This window comes from Mastigoproctus giganteus, chromosome 9, assembly GCF_048544385.1.
Source record: "Mastigoproctus giganteus isolate SK-2022 chromosome 9, ASM4854438v1, whole genome shotgun sequence".
Classification (NCBI taxonomy): domain Eukaryota; kingdom Metazoa; phylum Arthropoda; class Arachnida; order Uropygi; family Thelyphonidae; genus Mastigoproctus; species Mastigoproctus giganteus.
In genome coordinates, this window is record NC_143583.1 from 14,350,764 (window position 1) to 14,371,051 (window position 20,288).

Genomic DNA, 20,288 nt, shown 5'->3' on the forward strand with positions numbered 1-20,288 from the left:
AAATGTTTTTCACAAATATTTTATTGTGAACAGTGTTTCTGAAAGCGAATAATTGTATAATAGGCATCCTGGCATTCAAATTCAGAATATCCAATAGAAATCAATGCACTGCCTTACAGAACCGCACATTATGTAAATTATTCATGTCTACAAAAAATACGGGTTGCGATCACATCAACGGATTCCTGTTTTTTGTTTGCTCAGTGGGATAGCCACATCTCCAGTACTAAGGATGGCAAGTCGTCGTTTGTATGATTCTTTGAGATGACGGGCCGTTGGGCCACTTGAAGCCGGACAGTCGCAGGTGAAGTTGACTTAATGTGTCATGCTGTATCTCAGCACTATGGAAACAATTTGTCTGCGCGTGTATCACAGTGGTATCGTCACCGTCCTCCCCGCACCTGGTGAAAAAGGCCCGGATTCGAATCCCGTCGATGATGCGAGGAACTTTAATGGGCTTTTTCACTCCATGGATGAGTTAGTTGGTCCCAGACGTAGATAGCAATGTTTTTCCCCCAGAAACTGAGTTTTTTTCGTCCAGAAAAACAGGAAAATCGATCTGAGAACACACGCAATTTACAGACACAAATACGGACATACGTAAGAAATTACGGGGTGACCCTAATATAATTTTTTGGTTTTCATGGAAGAAGTTTCAGGAGACTGGAAACATTACAAGAAGAGCTGGCCAAGGTCGCCGCTGGGCCAAATCAACCAGAATAGATGGCTATCTGACCCTAACAGCAAGACGGAGCCCTAAGGTGTCCTGTCATCAACTGTCTCTTGACGTTGCTGAGGCCACAGGTGAAAACATTTCCAACCATACTGTTGTTAAGAAGGCTGAATTCAAGTGGACCCTACGCAAAAGAAGCCATTGGTTTGTATCCTACTAACTCCAAAGCATTGCAGAGCTCGTCGAAATTGGTGCATTGAACACGTTACTTGGAGCAAATAATGGAGTATACTAGCGTTCTCTGATGAGACCCGTTTTGGCCTACAAACAGATTCCAGACGTTATTCCATCTGGAAACAATGAGGATTATGGTACTATTATTGAACCATCCCTCCAACGTCAGAAAAAGGGACACTTGCGGCGGAGGCGATGTTCTCGTATGTGGTGGAACAGTGATCAACTGCGGCACCCCTCTTCATGTTTTTGATAGAGCTACCAAAACTGCGCAGAGGTACCAAGAACAGACCCTAGAACCCAGTGTGCGGTTGGTCCAGATTTTCTCAGAGCATAGAGCTCAATTGGTGGGGGAATATGTTTAAAACTGAAGGTATCCACAGGCTGCCTGGCCAGCACGATCACTAGGCTTAAATCCGATGGAACATCTGTGGAGCGCCCTTGGGCGTCGCAATGTACTCCGACAGCCAACTCGTAGGTCACTTGGCGAGCTGAGGTCTGCGCTGGTGTAAGAATGGGAATTGTTGTTACAGAATCTTATAGACACCCATATATTATACCTGTCTGAAGTTTCTCGCTGTCTCCTCATTTCATAGATATTCCCTGGTACACCACCATAACAAATTTTGTCACGCTTCATTGCAAGCTGTCCACAACCAACCACTTCATGCATTTAGCAGCAATCACCGTCACGGGATGGAAAAAAATGCCGTAGGGGAAAAATAATAATAGTAATAGTGTATGGCTACCACAAGAGAAGGGCAAGATCATCCAGCCCCACCAACTGGAAGTGCTTCCTGCGCAACTGCGCTAGTGACCACTCAGGAAAGAAAATAAAGCCAACGCATGATGTGGAGCATCGAAATGAATACATACATCATACAAGCATACTACGAAATAACGAAGCTGTAAACCGATATCACAACTAATGGGGTGAGACTACATACAAAATTGGTATGTAGTGGAACGATTCCCGGATATTCAGGACAGCGAATAGCGGATAAGAGGAGGACCATCGTCACGAAGAACCTGATAGCTCCTGCAATCTTGGAAAAAACCCCACCTGAGCAAAAGACGATTGAGGAGTTTTAGAGAAACATATGGAGCAGGGAAGTAAGACATAACAGCCGAGTCCTCTGGATAGAACTAGAACGCAAGAAAATCAAGGACGTACAAGAAATGAGAGAGTGAGAGATTCGGGAAGAAGAAGTAAAACAGACGATAAAGAATTCTCACAACTGGTGGATTCTAGGAATAGATAACGTCCACAACTACTGATACAAGAAGCTCATGCACACACAAGCAACTGGCATTTAGAGGCTAGCAAGGGTTCGATTCCCGAGTAGTTCACCCGAATGATAAGGCACCCAGAGACAATCCCGAAGTTTCTCACTCAAGGAATCACATATCTGAAGCCTAAAGACAAAGAAACAAGAAACCCAGCGAAATACAGACCAATCACATGTCTCACAAAAATGTACAAGATCCTGACCAGCTGCATAACCAGGAAGATATCACACCACTTGGAGAGCCAGAAGCCGACCGGGCTAGCCAGGTGGGTAAAGTGCCTGCCTGGCAATCCAAAGGTCGCGGGTTCGATTCCCGCCTCGAGCTTGGATCAAAGTACTGCAAAAACCTTGGGAGGTGCATTATGGCCACAGAAGCCTATGCGCCAACAACTACCAAAAAAAAAAGAGCCAGAACATAAGGGCCGAACAGCAGAAAGGATGCAAGCAGCTTAGCAAAGGATGTAAGGAGCAAACCTACAAGAAGCGCCACAAAATGTACGCAGCCTACATCGATTACCGCAAGGCCTTCGACTCCGTGCCTCATAGCTGGCTAATAGAGGCGCTGAACATCTACAAAGTCAATTCGATAGTGACAAACTTCCTAGGAGAAACGATGGCGAAATGGTGTACCACTATTAAGATCGAAATCATCACAACCAGGCCAATCCCCATCAGGAGAAGAATTTTTCAGGGAGATGTCCTGAAAAATTCTTCTGTCTGTCTTGCACTTGACCTGCTATCCTGATTCTGTCTTGCACTTGACCTGCTATCCACCATACTCAGCAGCAGCAGGTACGGATATAACCTCAAAGAAGGAAGAACCTGTACACCTTCACCCACCTGATGTACATGGATGACATCAAGCTCAATGCGGAACCAATAAGCAGCTCCAGCAACTACACCAGATCCCCAAAGAATTAAGCATTGATATTATGATGGAATTTTTTCTAGACAAATACAAGAACCACGGATTGCACCAGGGAAAATTAGTCAACCGAAACTACTAGCTGCAGACTGGTAAAGAGATTGAAGCATGGCAGAGGGAGAGGCCTACAAATACTTGGGGATGGTGCAGGCTCAGCAGTTACAGCACAAGGAAATTAAGGCCTGCCTGACCAAAAAATACCTTCAGAGATCAGAAGCCTGCTGAAAGCAAAGCTGAACGGAGGGAACACAGTTAAAGCCATAAACACCTTTGCAGTCCCAGTGCTAACGTACTCCTTCGGGGTCGTAGATTGGACTAACACCGAGCTGGAGGATATCGTGAGAAAGAGAAGGACAATGATCACCAAGAGCCGCCAACACCACCCGAAATGAGCCGTGGAGAGACTGACAATTGCCCGGAAAGGAGAAGGAAGGAGCCCGATCGAGCAACAGAAGACAGCGATTGCTAACCTGAAGGATTTCCTCCAGACAAACACACACACACACAGCAGCACTCCAGCAGGCTATAAGTAAGATAGACAATATACCCCACTCAAGCTAAGCGAGGAGTCCCCTCTCAACCAGGAGACACAAACAAAGCTAGAAAGATGGGCAGAGAAGACACTCCATGACAGACACTACAATGATTTCCATCAAGATCCCATAGATAAAATTGCTTCGAATGCATGGCTCAAGAGCGGGACGCTCTCCTCCGAGACTGAAGGATTTATGCTGGCCATTGAAAACCATGGCACCAGGAACTATAGAAAACATATTGCCAAGGAGCCTGGAGTGTCCGATGACACATGTCGACGATGCCACCTGGTCTCAGACATGATCCAACACATCACTGCGGGATGCAAGGTGAACACACAGACTGAGTACACAAATAGACACGACCAGGTAGCCAGGATAATACATCAGAGGCTAGCAAGGAAATACCAGTTGATCGAAGAAAGTGTACCGTACTACAAGTACAAACCCCGTGTAGTACTAGAGACCTCATAATAACGGATAGGACAATCCTGCACAATAAACAGCATATAACCCTTGTGGACAAGAAGGAAAAGACTACCTATCTGATTGACATAGCGGTGCCCAACACTGGCAACCTCCATAAAACCTATGAGGAAAAGATCAGGTAGTATACGAATCTAAAACAGGAGATCAAAGGGCTGTATCAAATGCAACAAGTAACGATCATCGTTTCAACCACCAGTATGGTGGCAAAGACCGTACATAACAACCTTGCAGCAATAGGTCTCCCAGAGAACACCTACAAGGAACCCACAAAGCCACAATTCTCCACATCTGTAGAATAGTCAAAGAATTTCTCGACCAACAGGAATGCTAGACACGACAACCTGTGAGAACCGGGATTTCTTGCTATTGATTTTATTTATTTATATGGTTGTGTCGTTATACCCCCGTGCTTTGGAACCCAGTTTTGGTAGTTGTGTATTATCTCAATTAAAACAACTGGCTCCTCACTCCTCCAAACCTCAGAAGCTACTTGACTGCTCTATTTATTCTTTCTATCACAGAAGATTCTGAGTACTGAGGATATTTTTATTTCTCCCTGAATAGCTTAGGACTTAATGAATTTTTTTGAGAGCAGTGTACATTTCTCTTAGAATAATGAGGCACTTATTTTAATTTATAAACATTAACAAAGGTTTATTTTAATATCAAAAAAATGTACACATTTTTATCGCCTTTAAGGTTAAGAAAGATTATCATCACCTTCCTTCTGAAAATTTTACAACACTACTTTTAATTAATGTTAAGTTCAGGATTAATAAAAGCTTTCCTTCTACCTCCTTTATACATATTCATCATACATTTTTTTAATTAATCTAAAAATTTTCTTTCAAACTTTTTTGTGTACACACATTTCTTCTAACAGTCTCAGTCTATATAACTCTCTGAAGACAATCCTTTTAGCCTTACAAAATACTACTTCTCTAACCAATTATCAATCAAATATCTTCACCTTTGTTTTTTTTTTTTCTTTAACAAACGTATACAACTTAGGGATATATATATAAAATATTTTGTATAATATTAAAGATAATAATATCGAAGATAATTGAAGCAGACAATACCAAGATGGATTTAAAGAAACGCAAGGGATAAAAAAAAAAAAAAAAATATATATATATATATATATATATATATATATATATATATGTATACAGTACATAAAACCTATCATTATCTACCCGCAATCTAGGTGACTTCAACTGGGGCCAACCACCCAGACTGAAGGCAAAAAACGACAAGGAGTTCTCTGTTTCTGTAATGATCAATATCTACTAAGATATATATAAATTCAGAGATTAAGTAATTTGAATCTAAGCCAATTAAAGGTAGTTAATTTTTTTTGAATCAAAAGAAAGGTATTATAAATGTAAGCATATATTGAACATCGTTGACCCGACAGAGAACGTAATTTAATAATTAAAATAAGAATAAATGTAAAGTATAAGGCATATCTACCGTATCCAGGACATAATGTAACAACTAGTCGCCATGAAATAATAATCCCTCTAGTGAGTATATATGTGGTGACCCCTATTGGCCCATAAGTATTAGTTACAGTTTATTACAATTTATTCACTTTCTTTCCATACATATATATATATATATATATATATATATATATATATATATATATATTCTCCCTAGAGCACTTATGTATAATCCTGAGCATATAATATATATATATTATACACAATGCCTTTATATCAGAGATAGTATTTCTCTCTCTCTCTCTCTCTTTCTCTAACCCAGTTTCTTACTATGTGCTTCTGTTCTAGGCTTATGCCAAGCTATCTGTTGATAAGGTTAATATGAGTTCTGAGCGAATCCTAACCATTAACAAAACTATTGTCGGGGCGACTTGCTTTTCTGTACTTCCGCAGCCACCAGTCGGATGGTCCTCCACTTCTGATCTTTCTACGCGGTTGTCTTCCTTGTACCTTGCTTACAGATTTCTCAGGCATTTCTTTTCTAGATTCGACTTTCGAGAAATCGATGGGCGATGGTCTGCATCCATTGTATTTTCTTATTATGATGAGGCTCGGACTTCTTAAGCATTCAGTAAGCCGTTCATCAGACAAACTTCTCATCTTTTTTTTTGACTACCTTCACTCCACCAACATCTTTACATCCAAACACAGGCACTACTTCATGACCGTTCTTTCCGACACGACATTATAACATTATTTTTCAGACATTCACAAAATCAAAATTTTTCTACTACGACACACCTTTCTCCTCGTGCTCCTGTTTTTTGTTTCCATTCTCCCGCCTTCTTCCTAACCAATACAATCACCTTCTCTTCCAGCATCTCTACTCTAATTCGTCCTTCATCTGAAATCTTTGTTTCGCCGTTTGCGTTATGGCTGGGCATCTTTCCCTCGAAGTACAAAGGTTGCGGAGTCACTTCCTTCTGGAACTTTCCCCCTAACTGTATTTTTACTTAAATCAGTTTGTTATGCTTGTAGTCAGAAACAGAGGCCCTTCTGTTTCCCAAATGCTTCTAGGGTCAGTTTCATTGTATGTACTTGAAGTTAAGTTATCGTCCATTACTAGGCTCACAGTCCATTACTCTACTCAAGCACATACCAGGATTAATGGATAATTTAGGATAGTGACTTTATTCCTCCCCCAACTATCATTCCGAACTATTATTTTTAGAAATCAAACTTGCCATACATTGTCACCTTCCGATTGTTCACTTGCTCACATTGGCACAACTAATCAGCAATCTGCTTCAGAAGAAAATCTGTGCAGATTTAGATGAAAGAGCTCTTAGCTTGCCCTCTCTTAGATTCTTTGTAGCTAACTACAAAGAAGAATTAGAAAATTTTGTTATATATTCCTTTTATTTGTACTTGTAAGATTTGGGATTTACAAACCACCCTGTGTACTTGGTAGCAATACCCATCAGGGATGGAATTCCCCAGTGAGTGAGAAATAATATAAGAGCAATAATAATAATAATACTTCTGGCAATGGAACAGTGCAATATTCCTAAAGGCTTGATGGATAAGCTTTTCATTCAATGGTGAGAAAGCCATTAATATACAGTTTTTTGTTGGTTTTTTTTTTATATTCAAACACAATACAGCAATAAAGCCAAACAAAAATTGGTTTAAGTACAAATCTATTGGAAAAATAAAATTAAAATAATTATATGTAAAACAAAGGTTAAGAGTATGTTGTACATTTTTATACATACAACATATTGTTGTACATGTCGGATATGCAAAAATCTTTCAGTTCAAATGTATAACTCAACTAAAATGTTACCTTATCGTTTTATTTTCAAGTTAAATAATTAAAAGAGGATGTAAAAAAAGTCATACTAATAGGTGAATAAAAATGATTGTCCCAGACAGTTTTTCATGTAATATACATAAATATTTCTATCATCTGTACTAATTCTGTTTTTTCCAAATAATTTTCTGCTTCCTCACATAACTGTGCGCGGTCTTCTTGTTTTTTGACTTTCTTAGTAAATGCTTCTTTAGGAAGAAAGAGGTTGAAGTCTGAGCGGGTTTAAGAATCTCATTACCTTATTATAGTATTGAAGATACACAAATGGTTGATACGTGCAGAAGTCTCTTTAAATAGAAAAGGATTTCTTTCCTCTCGTGGTGTGCAGAAGTTTTGCTTGATTGGATAATATTGTTCTTAATTTATTTATAAAGTTGAGATCTGATTGCATTCTTCTTTTCGTTAATGTAAAGTAGTTCAAAGTACCATTCTTTATAATTCTTACCATGACAGTTAAGATGTTTCTGAAGGAAAGGTATTTAATAAGCGACTTCTTGGTGGCCGTAGGAAACCTACAGCCACCAAGTTGTAAGCATACAAACATCATACAAATGATTCAAATTATTAGCTGCCTCTCCGACGATCAGAGGGGTATATGAAATATAAGACCCTTGTGGGTAGCACGCACAGTTGGTAGGATCGCCATCCTTCCCACACCGGGTGTAAACGACCGGAGTTCGATTTTCATCGATGACTTGAAGAATTTTATGGGCCTTTCCACAACGTGACTGAGTTAGTCGGTCTCAGACAAGGGTAGCATGGTTTTCTGTCCTGTCCCGGAAACTGGGGTTTTTCGTCCAGCAAACGGAAAATCGACCACAGAACACACGCAATTTAGAGAGAATGCACAAGGAGCAATATGGCCTTAGTCACTGATGCTCCTAAAACTCTACTATAACAACAACAACATGAAATCTTAGAAAGAGCTAGATCCATAATGCAGAAGAGAACAAAAGAGTAAAAGGGCATCAACTAAAACAGGTCACGATAGATGAACAAATCTTTTGCGAAATGGATCAATTCCACCTCCCAACGAGTTCTGCAATAATTCTATTTTTCGGCCTCCACAAAATATGTAACATCTATACTGTGGATATCTTGCTCCACACTGTGATCTTAATCCTTACCAATGGCCAACTGCGAATCATCTGTAATAAGTACTACCTTAAACGGATCCCAGAACACAAAACCGCAGTATCTAAGAATTTCCCACCTACTTATCTTAAGCGACTTTCTCAAGATACATTCTACAATAGGTACTGCTTTCATGACTGCCTTCAATACCTTCGTACCCTACTCAAATGTATCGATGGAGTGGATATTTAGAATTAAACAGGCATTAAACAATGGAGTCCAAAATATGCTCTATGAATTACTAAAACCAAGATCATTCTTAGTAACCAATATAACTTTCATTATGATGAATTACGGGATCACGTGCCTCCTGAAGGTTAGTTCCTATCACAGTTTGTAGAAAATGTTCAAAGCAACTTCAGAGTAAGCAGTAACTGCAGCTTATTTGAATATGATGCATGAGAAGCAAAGCGCTTTTTTTTTGCCACCGAGACGGACATGGCATGAACAACCTCAATAACCACTAAGTATGTTTCACTCTTGAAATACGTCGATAAAATCAAGATATCGATGAGTTTATTATTATCATTAGCTATATGGTGCAAGGACGGCTGAGGCTTATGATGCACCAGCCAAAAAAAAAAAAAATCCCTAGTTACCTTGAGAGAGAGAAAAAGAGAGTCACCAAGAAAGAGAAGAATGATGATATCCAGCTCAGGACCCTGGGTGTGCCAAGCCCATACTCAACAGATGTGAGCTCCTGGGGTAAAGTTGTTGGGGAATCTGTTGCCATGCTTGTGTAAGTACTGCTTCCAGCTGAAAAATATCGCTTGCCAGTCCGAATGAGCTGAAATACATCTTCCTATAGCGTTTCACATTCAGGGTTGAGATTCAAGTCGAGGTAGCATGCAGATCATTTTATCCGGATGATATCTTCATCTTCCAACGTTCACCAACTGTGCCCTATGGGATTAAGCGTTTTCATTCATCAGGACGAACGTTTCGCCTGCAGCACTAGCATAGAAAAGGATTATGGGTAACAAGATTTCATCTCTATACCTGCGTGCAGCACGGTTCCCTTCCTGATGATGTAGGGGTCTGTACGGCCACAGAGACTAATTCCATCCCATACCAGCAATCTACCTTCACCGAAGTGAGTGCACTCGTGGGTAGCACAGTTGGTAAGATCGCCGTTCTATCCACACCGGGTGGAAAAGATCTGAGTTCGAATCCAGTCAATGATGGGAGGAGTTTTTATGGGTCTTTTTGACAACGTGGCTGAGTTAGTCGGTCTCATTCGAGGGTATCATGTTTTTTTCTCCCGGAAACTCGTGTTTTCCGTCCGGCAAACTGAAAATTTACCTTAGAACACACGCAATTTACAGACAAATATACACAGAGCAACATGACCTCAGTTCGGCACAAACAAATGTTCTTTTCACTTTTGCAAAGCTAGATCGGCGTATAACTAAGAGTGCTTATGTCTCGTGTCCTCGCATTCATTGGTAATTTGATCCGCAGCACCTAACACAAACCTTAACAAAGTTATTCATCTCGATAACTAGATACTAAATGAATGAACAAAGTTACAGGATTCCACATATAAATCAATGATGTAATTTTCCTGATGGCAAGCTTCTAAATAGATATGGTGTTTTTTGTTGGTTGCTTTAGGATTTTATGGCGCACTACCGTCTAAGGCTATAATGCGCCAAATCAACGCAATCTTTGTTTTTTTATAGACAGACTGTATTGCATTGCACGCATTCATACTAAAAATGATATTGATTGACTGTTTAAACTCGGCATTTTTAAGAATTTTGAGGTGCACAAAGAACCCAGAATAGCATCATAATTATCTTTGTGCACTACAGATGGCACTATACTGAAATGTAAATCTCCCTTTTTATTTATTTCTCGACTAAAAACGAAAGCGACAAACCGTCAGTCAAAGAAATCCATTGGGAAACTGGTAATGGAAGAATATTTGCGTCTTATGAAACGTGTTATAGAAAAGAACTTAAGACGATCGCCTGGGACTGACATTCCGTAAGTCGTCAATTATTAACCATTTCATAAATTCTTAAAAGCGCTTGCTAAGAAAGGAAATTTTCTCACCAGCAGTAATGAATAATCACCGCTAGCTACTTATGCAAAGAACTTTGTAACGAATTGTCGCCCGATAAAAGCGAAGTCTTCTTTGCAATAGCTATGAAAATGAGATAAGGTTCGTCCCTCGTTCTTGAATACACCCTTTGAATTGTGTGTGAGCGTGATAAGACCGCTACCTATAGAGCGGAGGAGTCATTAGAAGCGAGGATTACTGGCCAATCTGCTGTGGGCTATCTGATGCTCATCAAGTCGTTATGTTCGAACAACTAAAAATACCGATGTTGTCCGATAAATCCTGCAAGGATTTAGGCGCCAGCTAGTTGCTTATCATTTAATTTGTTACGTAAGTGACAACCTGCAGTTCTCTTCGTAAAGTGCGAGTCCTTGGAGAAAACACTCAAAATCAAACTTCTCCAGCGCTTCCCAAGAAAGATTTTTCCATTGGTTAAAATTCGATTGTTTGCACAAGAAAGCATTCTGCTTTGATGGAATCGGTTGTTATTACGTAAGCTATCTCAAAATGAGCGTCAAGAGGGGCGAAGTGGAAAAAAGAAATGTTCGCTTGCCATCTTAGCAGTTCATTAAATCTTTTTGGCAAAAATAACAATTCGAAAGATGCAATTTATCGTGCATTACAAATATTTAACTCACTTATCAGACAGCGGAACGTCATGGGGAAATAAATTAATTTGTCCCCACAGCGATACACCACGTTATTAACGAAGCGAATTAGCGAGAGCTTGCGATAATATAAATATTTTAATTAGCGAGTAATGTTCCGCGACTTCATCTTTGGCCACATGTTCTCTAAGAATGAAAATACTACGGACATAAGTGAAAATACCTCCGAGTGGTGGTGGCAGAATTAATAAAATATATTGCAGGCGTCACAACAAATTATTTAAGTCCATGTTTTCCTGAGAAAGGAGTTTAGATCCATTGTGCGAATCAAAGCGTCCTTGAATATAGCAAATAGATCGAAATATACTCTAACAACAGTTAATTATGAAGGTTGAATAACTTTAAATTTAAAGAGATTGTACTTTCATTATTTAAACTGAATGTATGGAGGGGTATTACTTGTTAGTGAATTTGCCTGAATTAAAATGCAATGGAAGTGGAAGTGGATTTTTCATTGTTAAAGTTTGCTAAATTAAAAGATATAATGATGCTGTCCAAAATACTGAATTAGAGAGCAGAAGCATATTTATTTTTATTTGTTGAAATCAGTTGAGTTAAAATGGATATTGGCTGCACGTGTTCGGACTGTTTTGAAAAAGAGAGCGGGAATTATAGAAGCCAATTCAGAAGAATAGTGCCCATGGAAGTATCTGTAGAAAAGGCATGCAGCAGAAACAGTAAGTCTATGAGACAGAGAGTGGAGAGACTCTATTAGAGATGAATCATTCATTTACCTAACTGCCTTCTTCTGAATGGAATCTAGAAGCCTGAGAGAAGTTTTGGGGGCACCACCACAGATGTGGGAACAATATTCCATGGTAGAGCGGATTAGCGGTTTGTACAGAGTGAACAGCTGTTTGGAAGAAAAGTAATGTCGAGAGCGAAAGAGAAAACCAAGTTTTTTTTTTTTAGATGCAGAGGAAGCAATATTTGTAATATGCTTGTATCAAGAGAGAATAGAAGTCAGGGTCCCAAAGTCCCAAAATAGATATATCATTTTTCCTAGAAATCGGAGTGTCACAAAAGATAAGCATAGGAGCAGAGGAATCCTTTTTGCGAGATATAAGACAAGACTGAGTTTTAGAAGATTTGAAATTAACTAAGTTGCCCCACTGGAGAATTACCTGGAGATCGGCATTTAAGGAATTGGTAGCGGGTATTCGACAAGTTGAAGCTGATTGAGCAGGGCGAGGTTTCTCAAACTGGGAAGTGGAATGCAATGTGCTATCATTAGCAAAACTACGGATAGCATTTCTGGTCAATGAAAGAAGGTCATTAATGTAAAAGAGGAAAAGATAGCGGGAAAGAACTGACCTTGGGGGAAACCAGCATTAGTGGAGAAGTGAGAAGACAGAGAGCCATCTACCATTGCCTTCAATGAGCGATCAGAGAGAAAACTGGATTACCAATTGGAAAAAAAAAAAAAAAAACAGTGGGAAAACCATAAGATGGAAGCTTGTTTAGAAGACCTTTATGCCAACTACGATCGAAAGGCTTTGAGTTGTCAAGAGCAACCGCTTGTATTTCACCGAACTTTTACATTTGAATTTGTCCATAAATGGGTAGCATAAGACAGAATATCACCAGCGAATCACACTGACGGAATCCATACTGGCGATCATTGATCAGACGGAAGGTTTCTAGGTAATTTAAGAGTTGGCGGTTAATTGATTTCTCCATTTCTTTAGAAAGAGTAGAAGTAATTGCAACGGGATGATAATTGGATGGGAGGGATTGGTCACCCTTTTTAGGAACTGACTGGATATGGGAAAATTTCCAAGTAGAAGAAAAAATACCTTTGTAATAAGAAAGTGAAAAAAGGCGGGAAAGAACAGGAATAAGTCCAGGAGTGTACATTTTGGGAACAAGTGGAAAAATACCATCACTACTTGAGGTTTTCTTAGCATCACGATTCGTCAAAATCTTTCTGATATCTTTTTGAGGAAAGACCACAGGATCCATTGAACATGGAGCGTGCTGGGAATGGTGGGAGGTGTTTTATCAAGATCATTAATATCCTTCGCTGAAGTGACAATAGAACTATCTGGTTTTGACAGAGGTGGGAGCAGAGATGGGCAAAAGTTGCAGCCAATATCTTTGAGAAGAGAACAAAATGCTCGGCTACCATTAGGGCAAGAAGCAAGTTTTATACCCTTAGCCTGTCCAAAATGTAGTTTTGACTGATTAATAACTGCTTTACAATTGTTGAGAGCTCTGGTATAGGCAGAAAATGAAACTGGAGAATTTTAAACAGCCTTAGCACATTGATTGGAAAACTAAGGTTTAGATAAAGGACGAGATTTTAAGGTGGAGTGTGGAATAAAGGATTCCATTCCTACTAGAATAATTTAACTGACACGATCTGAGCAAACTTTGACATCAGAAGTTTTGAAACAGTAATCCGACCAGGGAAAAGAAATCTCGCAGGTCACCCCATTTTGCATTCTTCTAATGCCAAACAACACGAGGTTGGCAATAGCCATGAAATAAAGGCTCCATTGGGAAAGAGACAATCACCAAGTTGTGATCTGAGGTGCCTAAAGGACCACTCACTTAAACCGTGTGCTTAGAAGGGTTGTTTGTGAGAAGAAGATCGAGCGTGTTGGCTGTATGTTTAGGATTGTCCGGTATTCTTGTAGGTAAATGAACAATCTGTGCGAGGTCATTAGTAACTACAAAAGCCTCAGCATCTCGACCAGCCGAGTGTGTGTGACTAGAAAACGGAAGCCAGCTGGAGTTGTGAACAATAAAATCACAAAGGAAAATTACCTCGCTGGTAGGAAAGTTGGGCTTTCCTAACAGCGAGGGGAAACAAGCTTTTATTCACTTTCCTTACATTAGGAAAGTTGGGCTTTCCTAAATTCTGTCAGAAAAAGTACATGGGGTTTGGCAGACTGTAGGTGGAAATCGACATCATTGAGATTGTAACTGAGACCACGTATATTTGTGAAATGAACCAGGGAGTGTTTGGGAGGTTTAGATCTTTTCGCATATAAGTCTGCTCTATTAGTTTGACAATTCATGGTGTATTCAATAATAAAAATAAGTGGAGGGGGTTACATGCTGTATGAAGTAATGAAAGTTTTGGATATGGCATAAGCATGGTAACAATATACCCAGATCGTTGACATAACATGGCCTTGACAACGCTCCCCCCACATACACACTACTCGGATTCCTTCCAGTCACTTTTTGGCAGAGTTATACCCTAGCTTATCCGGAACCCTCCTAGAGAATTACCAATAAGTTCGGTGCAGTGTACTAACTAGCGGTCGGCCTGCGAACACTGTTTTAGAGCTGTACCCTCGAAATGTAAGAAAGTTTGGATATCGTCATGGTGTTCGTCATAACCTCAAAAGACATCAATCACACTGCATGATGGAAGAGATGGGGGAGGGTTGACCGGAACTTTGCTGTGGAAACTAAACATGGGTTGCACCACTTAACCCTCCAATAAGCAAAGTGGTAGTTCTGCATCAGTTGATGAGAGTATCTATGACCTAGTATAGTTCTGGCAAAATGATTGCAGAAAGCAAATCTGCAATCCCTTCGGTTTAAACTCTTCCTCATAATCTTATAATCTTCCTCATAATAAACCCTTCGGTTCAAACTCTTCCTCATAATCTTATAATCTTCCTCATAATAAACCCTTCGGTTTAAACTCTTCCTCATAATCTTATTCACTGTACTCATGTTTCATTATTTCGAAATTTTATCGAATGCTGATCTTGAAGAATTTCCAGTCAATAAGGTTGCCAAATATACTATTAAGCAGATATTGAGAAATTGGAGCTATGCTGAACATAATGCAATCCGTCTCCAATTATGCTGCTTCAGTGCAAAAGTTGTCTTCCGATGTCTTGCTTTCAGAAGTTATCCAATGTTTCTATTTTGTTTCAGAAAACTACTTCCTTTCGTCCAGATTCAGCTCAACCTCATTTCCACCAACAAACGACAAATTTTATTGATATACTAAGTCTTTGAAGTGAATAAACATGAAAGGCTGACTAAAATATATCAAAATACAAACATTTCGACTTACACTTAAGGCTTTGTTGTAGAAACAGATTTTGCGCTCGATTTTTCTAAAATTGCCTCAATTTTTCTGCCATGGTTAAGATGCGAATTTTATCTCTGCCCTAAAATGTATGATTTCCAAAGATGTGATTATGTACGATTTATATTATTTTATTATTATTTTTTTAATCTAATAAAAATATTTAAGAACAAAAATATACTTTGGACTCTCAAAGGAGAGTCTTCTCAAATAAGTAGTTTTTAGATCGAAGTCGAAATTTCCAAGCAGTGGGTCTAGAACTCACTCCCAGGATATATAAAATTGTTTCGTCATCACCGTGTCTTTATATCGACTGTTTGCTATAAATTCAGATCCTGCCCTATTGTCCCTAAATTCTTTCTGTGTCTCGGCTGTGGCCACGTCACTCGCGCTTGCAGGGCAGAGTTACACTCTGCAAATGAGTACGCATAGTGTGAGTGTCCCAATAAGTCCGACCTTCTTTCATGTCCCAATTGTAGATCTAGAAAGAGACTTCAACCATGGCGTGTGAGATCCTTCTTGCCCAGAATTTCTGAGTCCCAAAGAAACCGTAAAATCAAGAGCCTTTTATGAGTAGTACATTTTTTCCTGATGCTGATTTCTTTGGTGATATATTGACCATAAACTTCTTATTCTGCACTTAAATTCGGTAGGCAACTGACCAAAAGAACTTTGATATCATTTCATTGCGGAATCTTACTACAATTGAGGGAAAGTGTTTGGCTACAACCTTTTTTGATGCAATCCTTTATCTGTAAAATACATTGATTGTGGGTACTGCTTATCTTATAAAAATTTCAAATATAAACATCAACTGTGTCTTACGGAAGAATTAAGTCTTATGAAATTCTTAAAAAAGAGATTCCAACTTATTGAAGAAAAAAAATATATATATATACTTACTGCATTTCTAAGTAATATTTTAGAACTGTCCAGAAGATTTTCACCAGGAGAAAACAGCTGTCTCTATTGTTAGTTATTCTTCCTGTCCACTAATAATGTCTAATACTGGATCTACCTTTGGTCAGTACGGAATTTCTTACTTTTACCTTTCACTCATATATATTTTTTTTCCATCTCGGTTGTAGAGATCAATAAAACAATAAATTATCAGGCTTGAATGGTAAATAAAAAATTGTTGGCTTTAAAAATAATGGATATTATAACAAAAAAATGTGATTACTTTAATGATTTTTTGGTACTTTTGTTTAAATCATGTTGTCTGACAATGGTTTAAGGTAGTGGATGCCAATAATATGCAAATATTTGCATATTTACACGATGGCACCTGCATAAAGCTAATCTTTTAAGTAACGAGAATTTATCTTATCGGGAAGAAGTCCGAAAGAACGAATGAGTCTGTGAGCATGCTGGCATTGACCTAAGCCGGTGCAAGGTTCCTCTTGATTGCACCCTCTCCGGAACAATCAAGAGGAATCTTGCACTGGCAAGAAGTAAGTCATCAGTACGTGTACCGTAGAGACCCGCCTCCTCGTGTCACTTCTCTGGTGATTGTCACTTCCCGGTTGATAAGTAACCAGTCGACAAAATATCAAAACTTCTTCTCACTAGTACAATGTGCTTCTCGCACGACTGGCTTGAGGGATCTATATCAGTACAGGCTAAAACAGCGAAATTGAACTCGCGTTCAGCTGTCGCCTTAAACACTTCAGTTGAAGTTTAATGCATATTCCATTTTCCAGTCGCTGCAAGTTCCAGTCTTAAACGTTTCGTGATAGAAGTATTCGTTCACAGTTCCAACTAATCTCATTGGTCTTCTCTTCACAATGCCTTAGCTTTATTGGAAGAGATAATCCCATCTTTATCTCTGCTGGTAAAATTTGTGTATATCATTGACAGAATCACACGGGCTCTCCTAGTGCTTCGAGAACGTCTTGTCAGACTGTACAATTATTCTCACTTTATTTTTCCTTATAAATTACAATGAGTTTGGTGCTTCCAAAATAGCATGCGATTCTGGGATTACTGCTACACAAATGCAGTATCTTGCATTTATCAACGTTCAAAGGCGATTGCCACTTTTCTGCCATATATCTTCTTGAATAGCGTACCCTAATACAATCGTAACCACCCTGCTTATCTTTATGTTATATTAAAACTTAGACATCATATTTGAAATACCTACGTTAATATCGTTAATAAATATTAAAACATTAGGGGTCCTAACAGCGAAACCTCTGAGACTCCACTCATAACATTAGTTCATAAAGAGCAGTAGTCATTTATTATTATTATTCTCTGTCTCCTACCACCTACTCATCCTTTCATCCATAGTAGTGATTCTCCCTAATACCACATCGCTCTATACAACAATCGTTGATGTGGAACAGTTTTAAAGATTATTTATAACAAACATGTATCCAGGGGAACATATGAGTCTACTTTTTAAGTAACGGCCAGGTCTATTTTATTTGGTCTTTTACTTTATGGTTTGCATAAGAATATTGTAGGCACACGTAGATCATCTATTTTGAGCGATTAAAGGTTTCAGCTTTCTAAATAATGCAAAAGTGCTATTGTACGTGGCATAAAATATAGATTTAATTATTTAAGAGAGTTACTAGCTGCACAATTTATCCACTTGATCCAGTATTTAATGCTGAAAAAAATATTTCTTCTTAATTACGACGACTGGATTCATGCATCGCATATCATATTTTACCAGTATTTTTTAGTCTGAATTAACAGTAAGTTCTTTTAGTTTCCATACCACCACATACTGTAAGGTATTAGAACCTATAATACTTCGTACCGTGGGAACAATATTTCATAGTAGGATGAATTTAAGATTTGTACAGAGTGAATAATTAATTAGAAGAAAATAAACGCCGAGAGCGAAAGAGAAAACCCACTTTTATAGATGAAGAGGCAGCAATGTTTTTAATGTGCTTATGCCAAGACAGATTGGAAGTCTGGTAAGCCCTAAGAGGAAGATATGTAATCTTGTCTTGAAATCTGAATGCCGTCGAAGATAAGCACATCTTTTGCGAGATATAAGACATGACTGAGTTTCAGAAGAATTGAAATTGAAGTCCTTTTCCTCATTGGAGTAATAACTAGTGATCATCATATCTAATGGGCCAATGCTGTTCGTCCCTTTCCTTTTAGTGTTAACACAAGCAATGAATTCTTTGTTACCGCTCTTAGCCAAAGACATACTTAGAATCTGCCTTAGCATTCCTAATTCCATGAGTAACTTATTTACAGACTAAGTCTTACTTACTGTAGAATTCGGTGACAATTTTTAATCATCAGAATTATTTAACCCTATAGCCCTCATTTTGTTTTTACCTCATGCTTATATCAGACCAGACAGACTCAGTATTGCACTAACAACTGGTCTGTTGGGTGAAAATCTACAGTTTCAACATCATTATTGGATTTCACAAAGTCTACGTTTGCTTTAATCGAGGAAATTGAATTAGTGAATTCAATAGTAACAATTATTTTAATTATTGTTAATCAGCGGTGAATTAAAGCGCTTTCATTTTAATTCGCTGTTAAAAATCCTATTTTTCAACAGAAACCATTCTTGAGTAAGAGTGGTTTTCATTGCTGAAACCGACTCAGAATTGATCCCCAACAGCATTAACTGCAGAGAGGGGACAGGGGGAGGGAATTCTACTAGAAAATTCCAAGCACGACTGTCAGTTTAGTTTGTGTGGCAGCCTGCGCATTAACACGCATCCTAGGAACATCAAGTCTTTTTATGTTCGATTAAATTTGCCGAGCAATAAATGTAAGTGCAAATTTTCAAATAAACGACGTAACTCCTGGAATTTAGTGAGATTTTTCTGCAGTGTTCGTTTTCTTTTTAAAGACTTATTAAAGAGGCAACACATCCAAGCAAATACATCCTAGTAATGTTAAGTGCCTCTCTAATTCCAGCTATTTTGCGAAGATAATATTTGGTATACCGCCTAGAATTTCTTAAAGACTCAGATAATGTTGATTTTCCTTTTGGGGGAAGTGAAGCTATTAACTGTCTTCCAAAACGACGTTATTATATATCTAATTAAAATTCGCCCGTAATTACAGTCATAATGCAACTGGCGGAATTACTAACATTCTTGATGCTTCTTCACCAGTGTCAAGATGGGGAAGCGTCTCCGTCGAATTGTGCCACATCCTCGCAGTTTCCATAATTCTCGCCGAGTCTGCTTTATTAAGTACCAAAACGCCAGTGCGCCCGGCTAAGTTTGCTAGCATTCGTTAGGCATGGAACACGACACTACGGTATTTGCATCTTTAATCTTTAGGCATTTGAAATGGCCGACAATGGACAAATATTTCACGTCTAGTTCATTCATTTAGGGGGGTGGCATTTATTCATCTTTCAAAATATCGCTCGCATTGGTGCATATATTTAGCAGATTATAGATATTAACTGGAATCATCTTGTTAAAATCCACGATTCTTTCTCGTCCGAAACCATTTTCTCGAAGGCATTAGAATTTGAAGTCTTCCGGGCGTGTTTGGCTACCCGCTTGGTTTCGAGGAGAATATTTTGAGAAATATTTCAGGTGGAGTCCCGTTGAAATTATTTGCTCAGCAAATGCCGCGTGTTTTAATTGGTGGAATGATAGTTCTGAATGCAGAATATATTATAGTGGGTTTGGTGGGGAGGGTGGAAAGAGAGACTCAATATTTACGCTGTTTAACTTGAATTGCTTTAACTCATACGCTTGCGTTGAGATAATTGAATCTTTAACAGTCGGCTGATGTCTTTCAAATAAATATCTTTGATTAGCCTATTTCCAGTCAGTAATAAGCAGATACAACTGAGGCTTTTATCTTATCGTATACTTTGGAGGCGAATCATTTCAAAAAGATGTTTATTTTTTTTGTAATCTGCCTTAAAAGCAGAAGATATGTTTCA

At 38.7% G+C, this 20,288-nt stretch overlaps 1 protein-coding gene across 1 annotated transcript in view; it reads right to left on the bottom strand.

Moving 5' to 3' along the window:
* Positions 1-1,165: 1,165 nt before the first annotated feature.
* The window catches only part of LOC150080057 (uncharacterized), a 448,418-nt gene continuing 429,295 nt past the window's right edge, over positions 1,166-20,288 (bottom strand). Inside the window, exon 4 of the mRNA XM_090381646.1 lies at positions 1,166-1,410. Coding sequence (XP_090237772.1) covers positions 1,166-1,410 — 245 coding nt within the window. The remainder of the gene's footprint in view (positions 1,411-20,288) is intronic.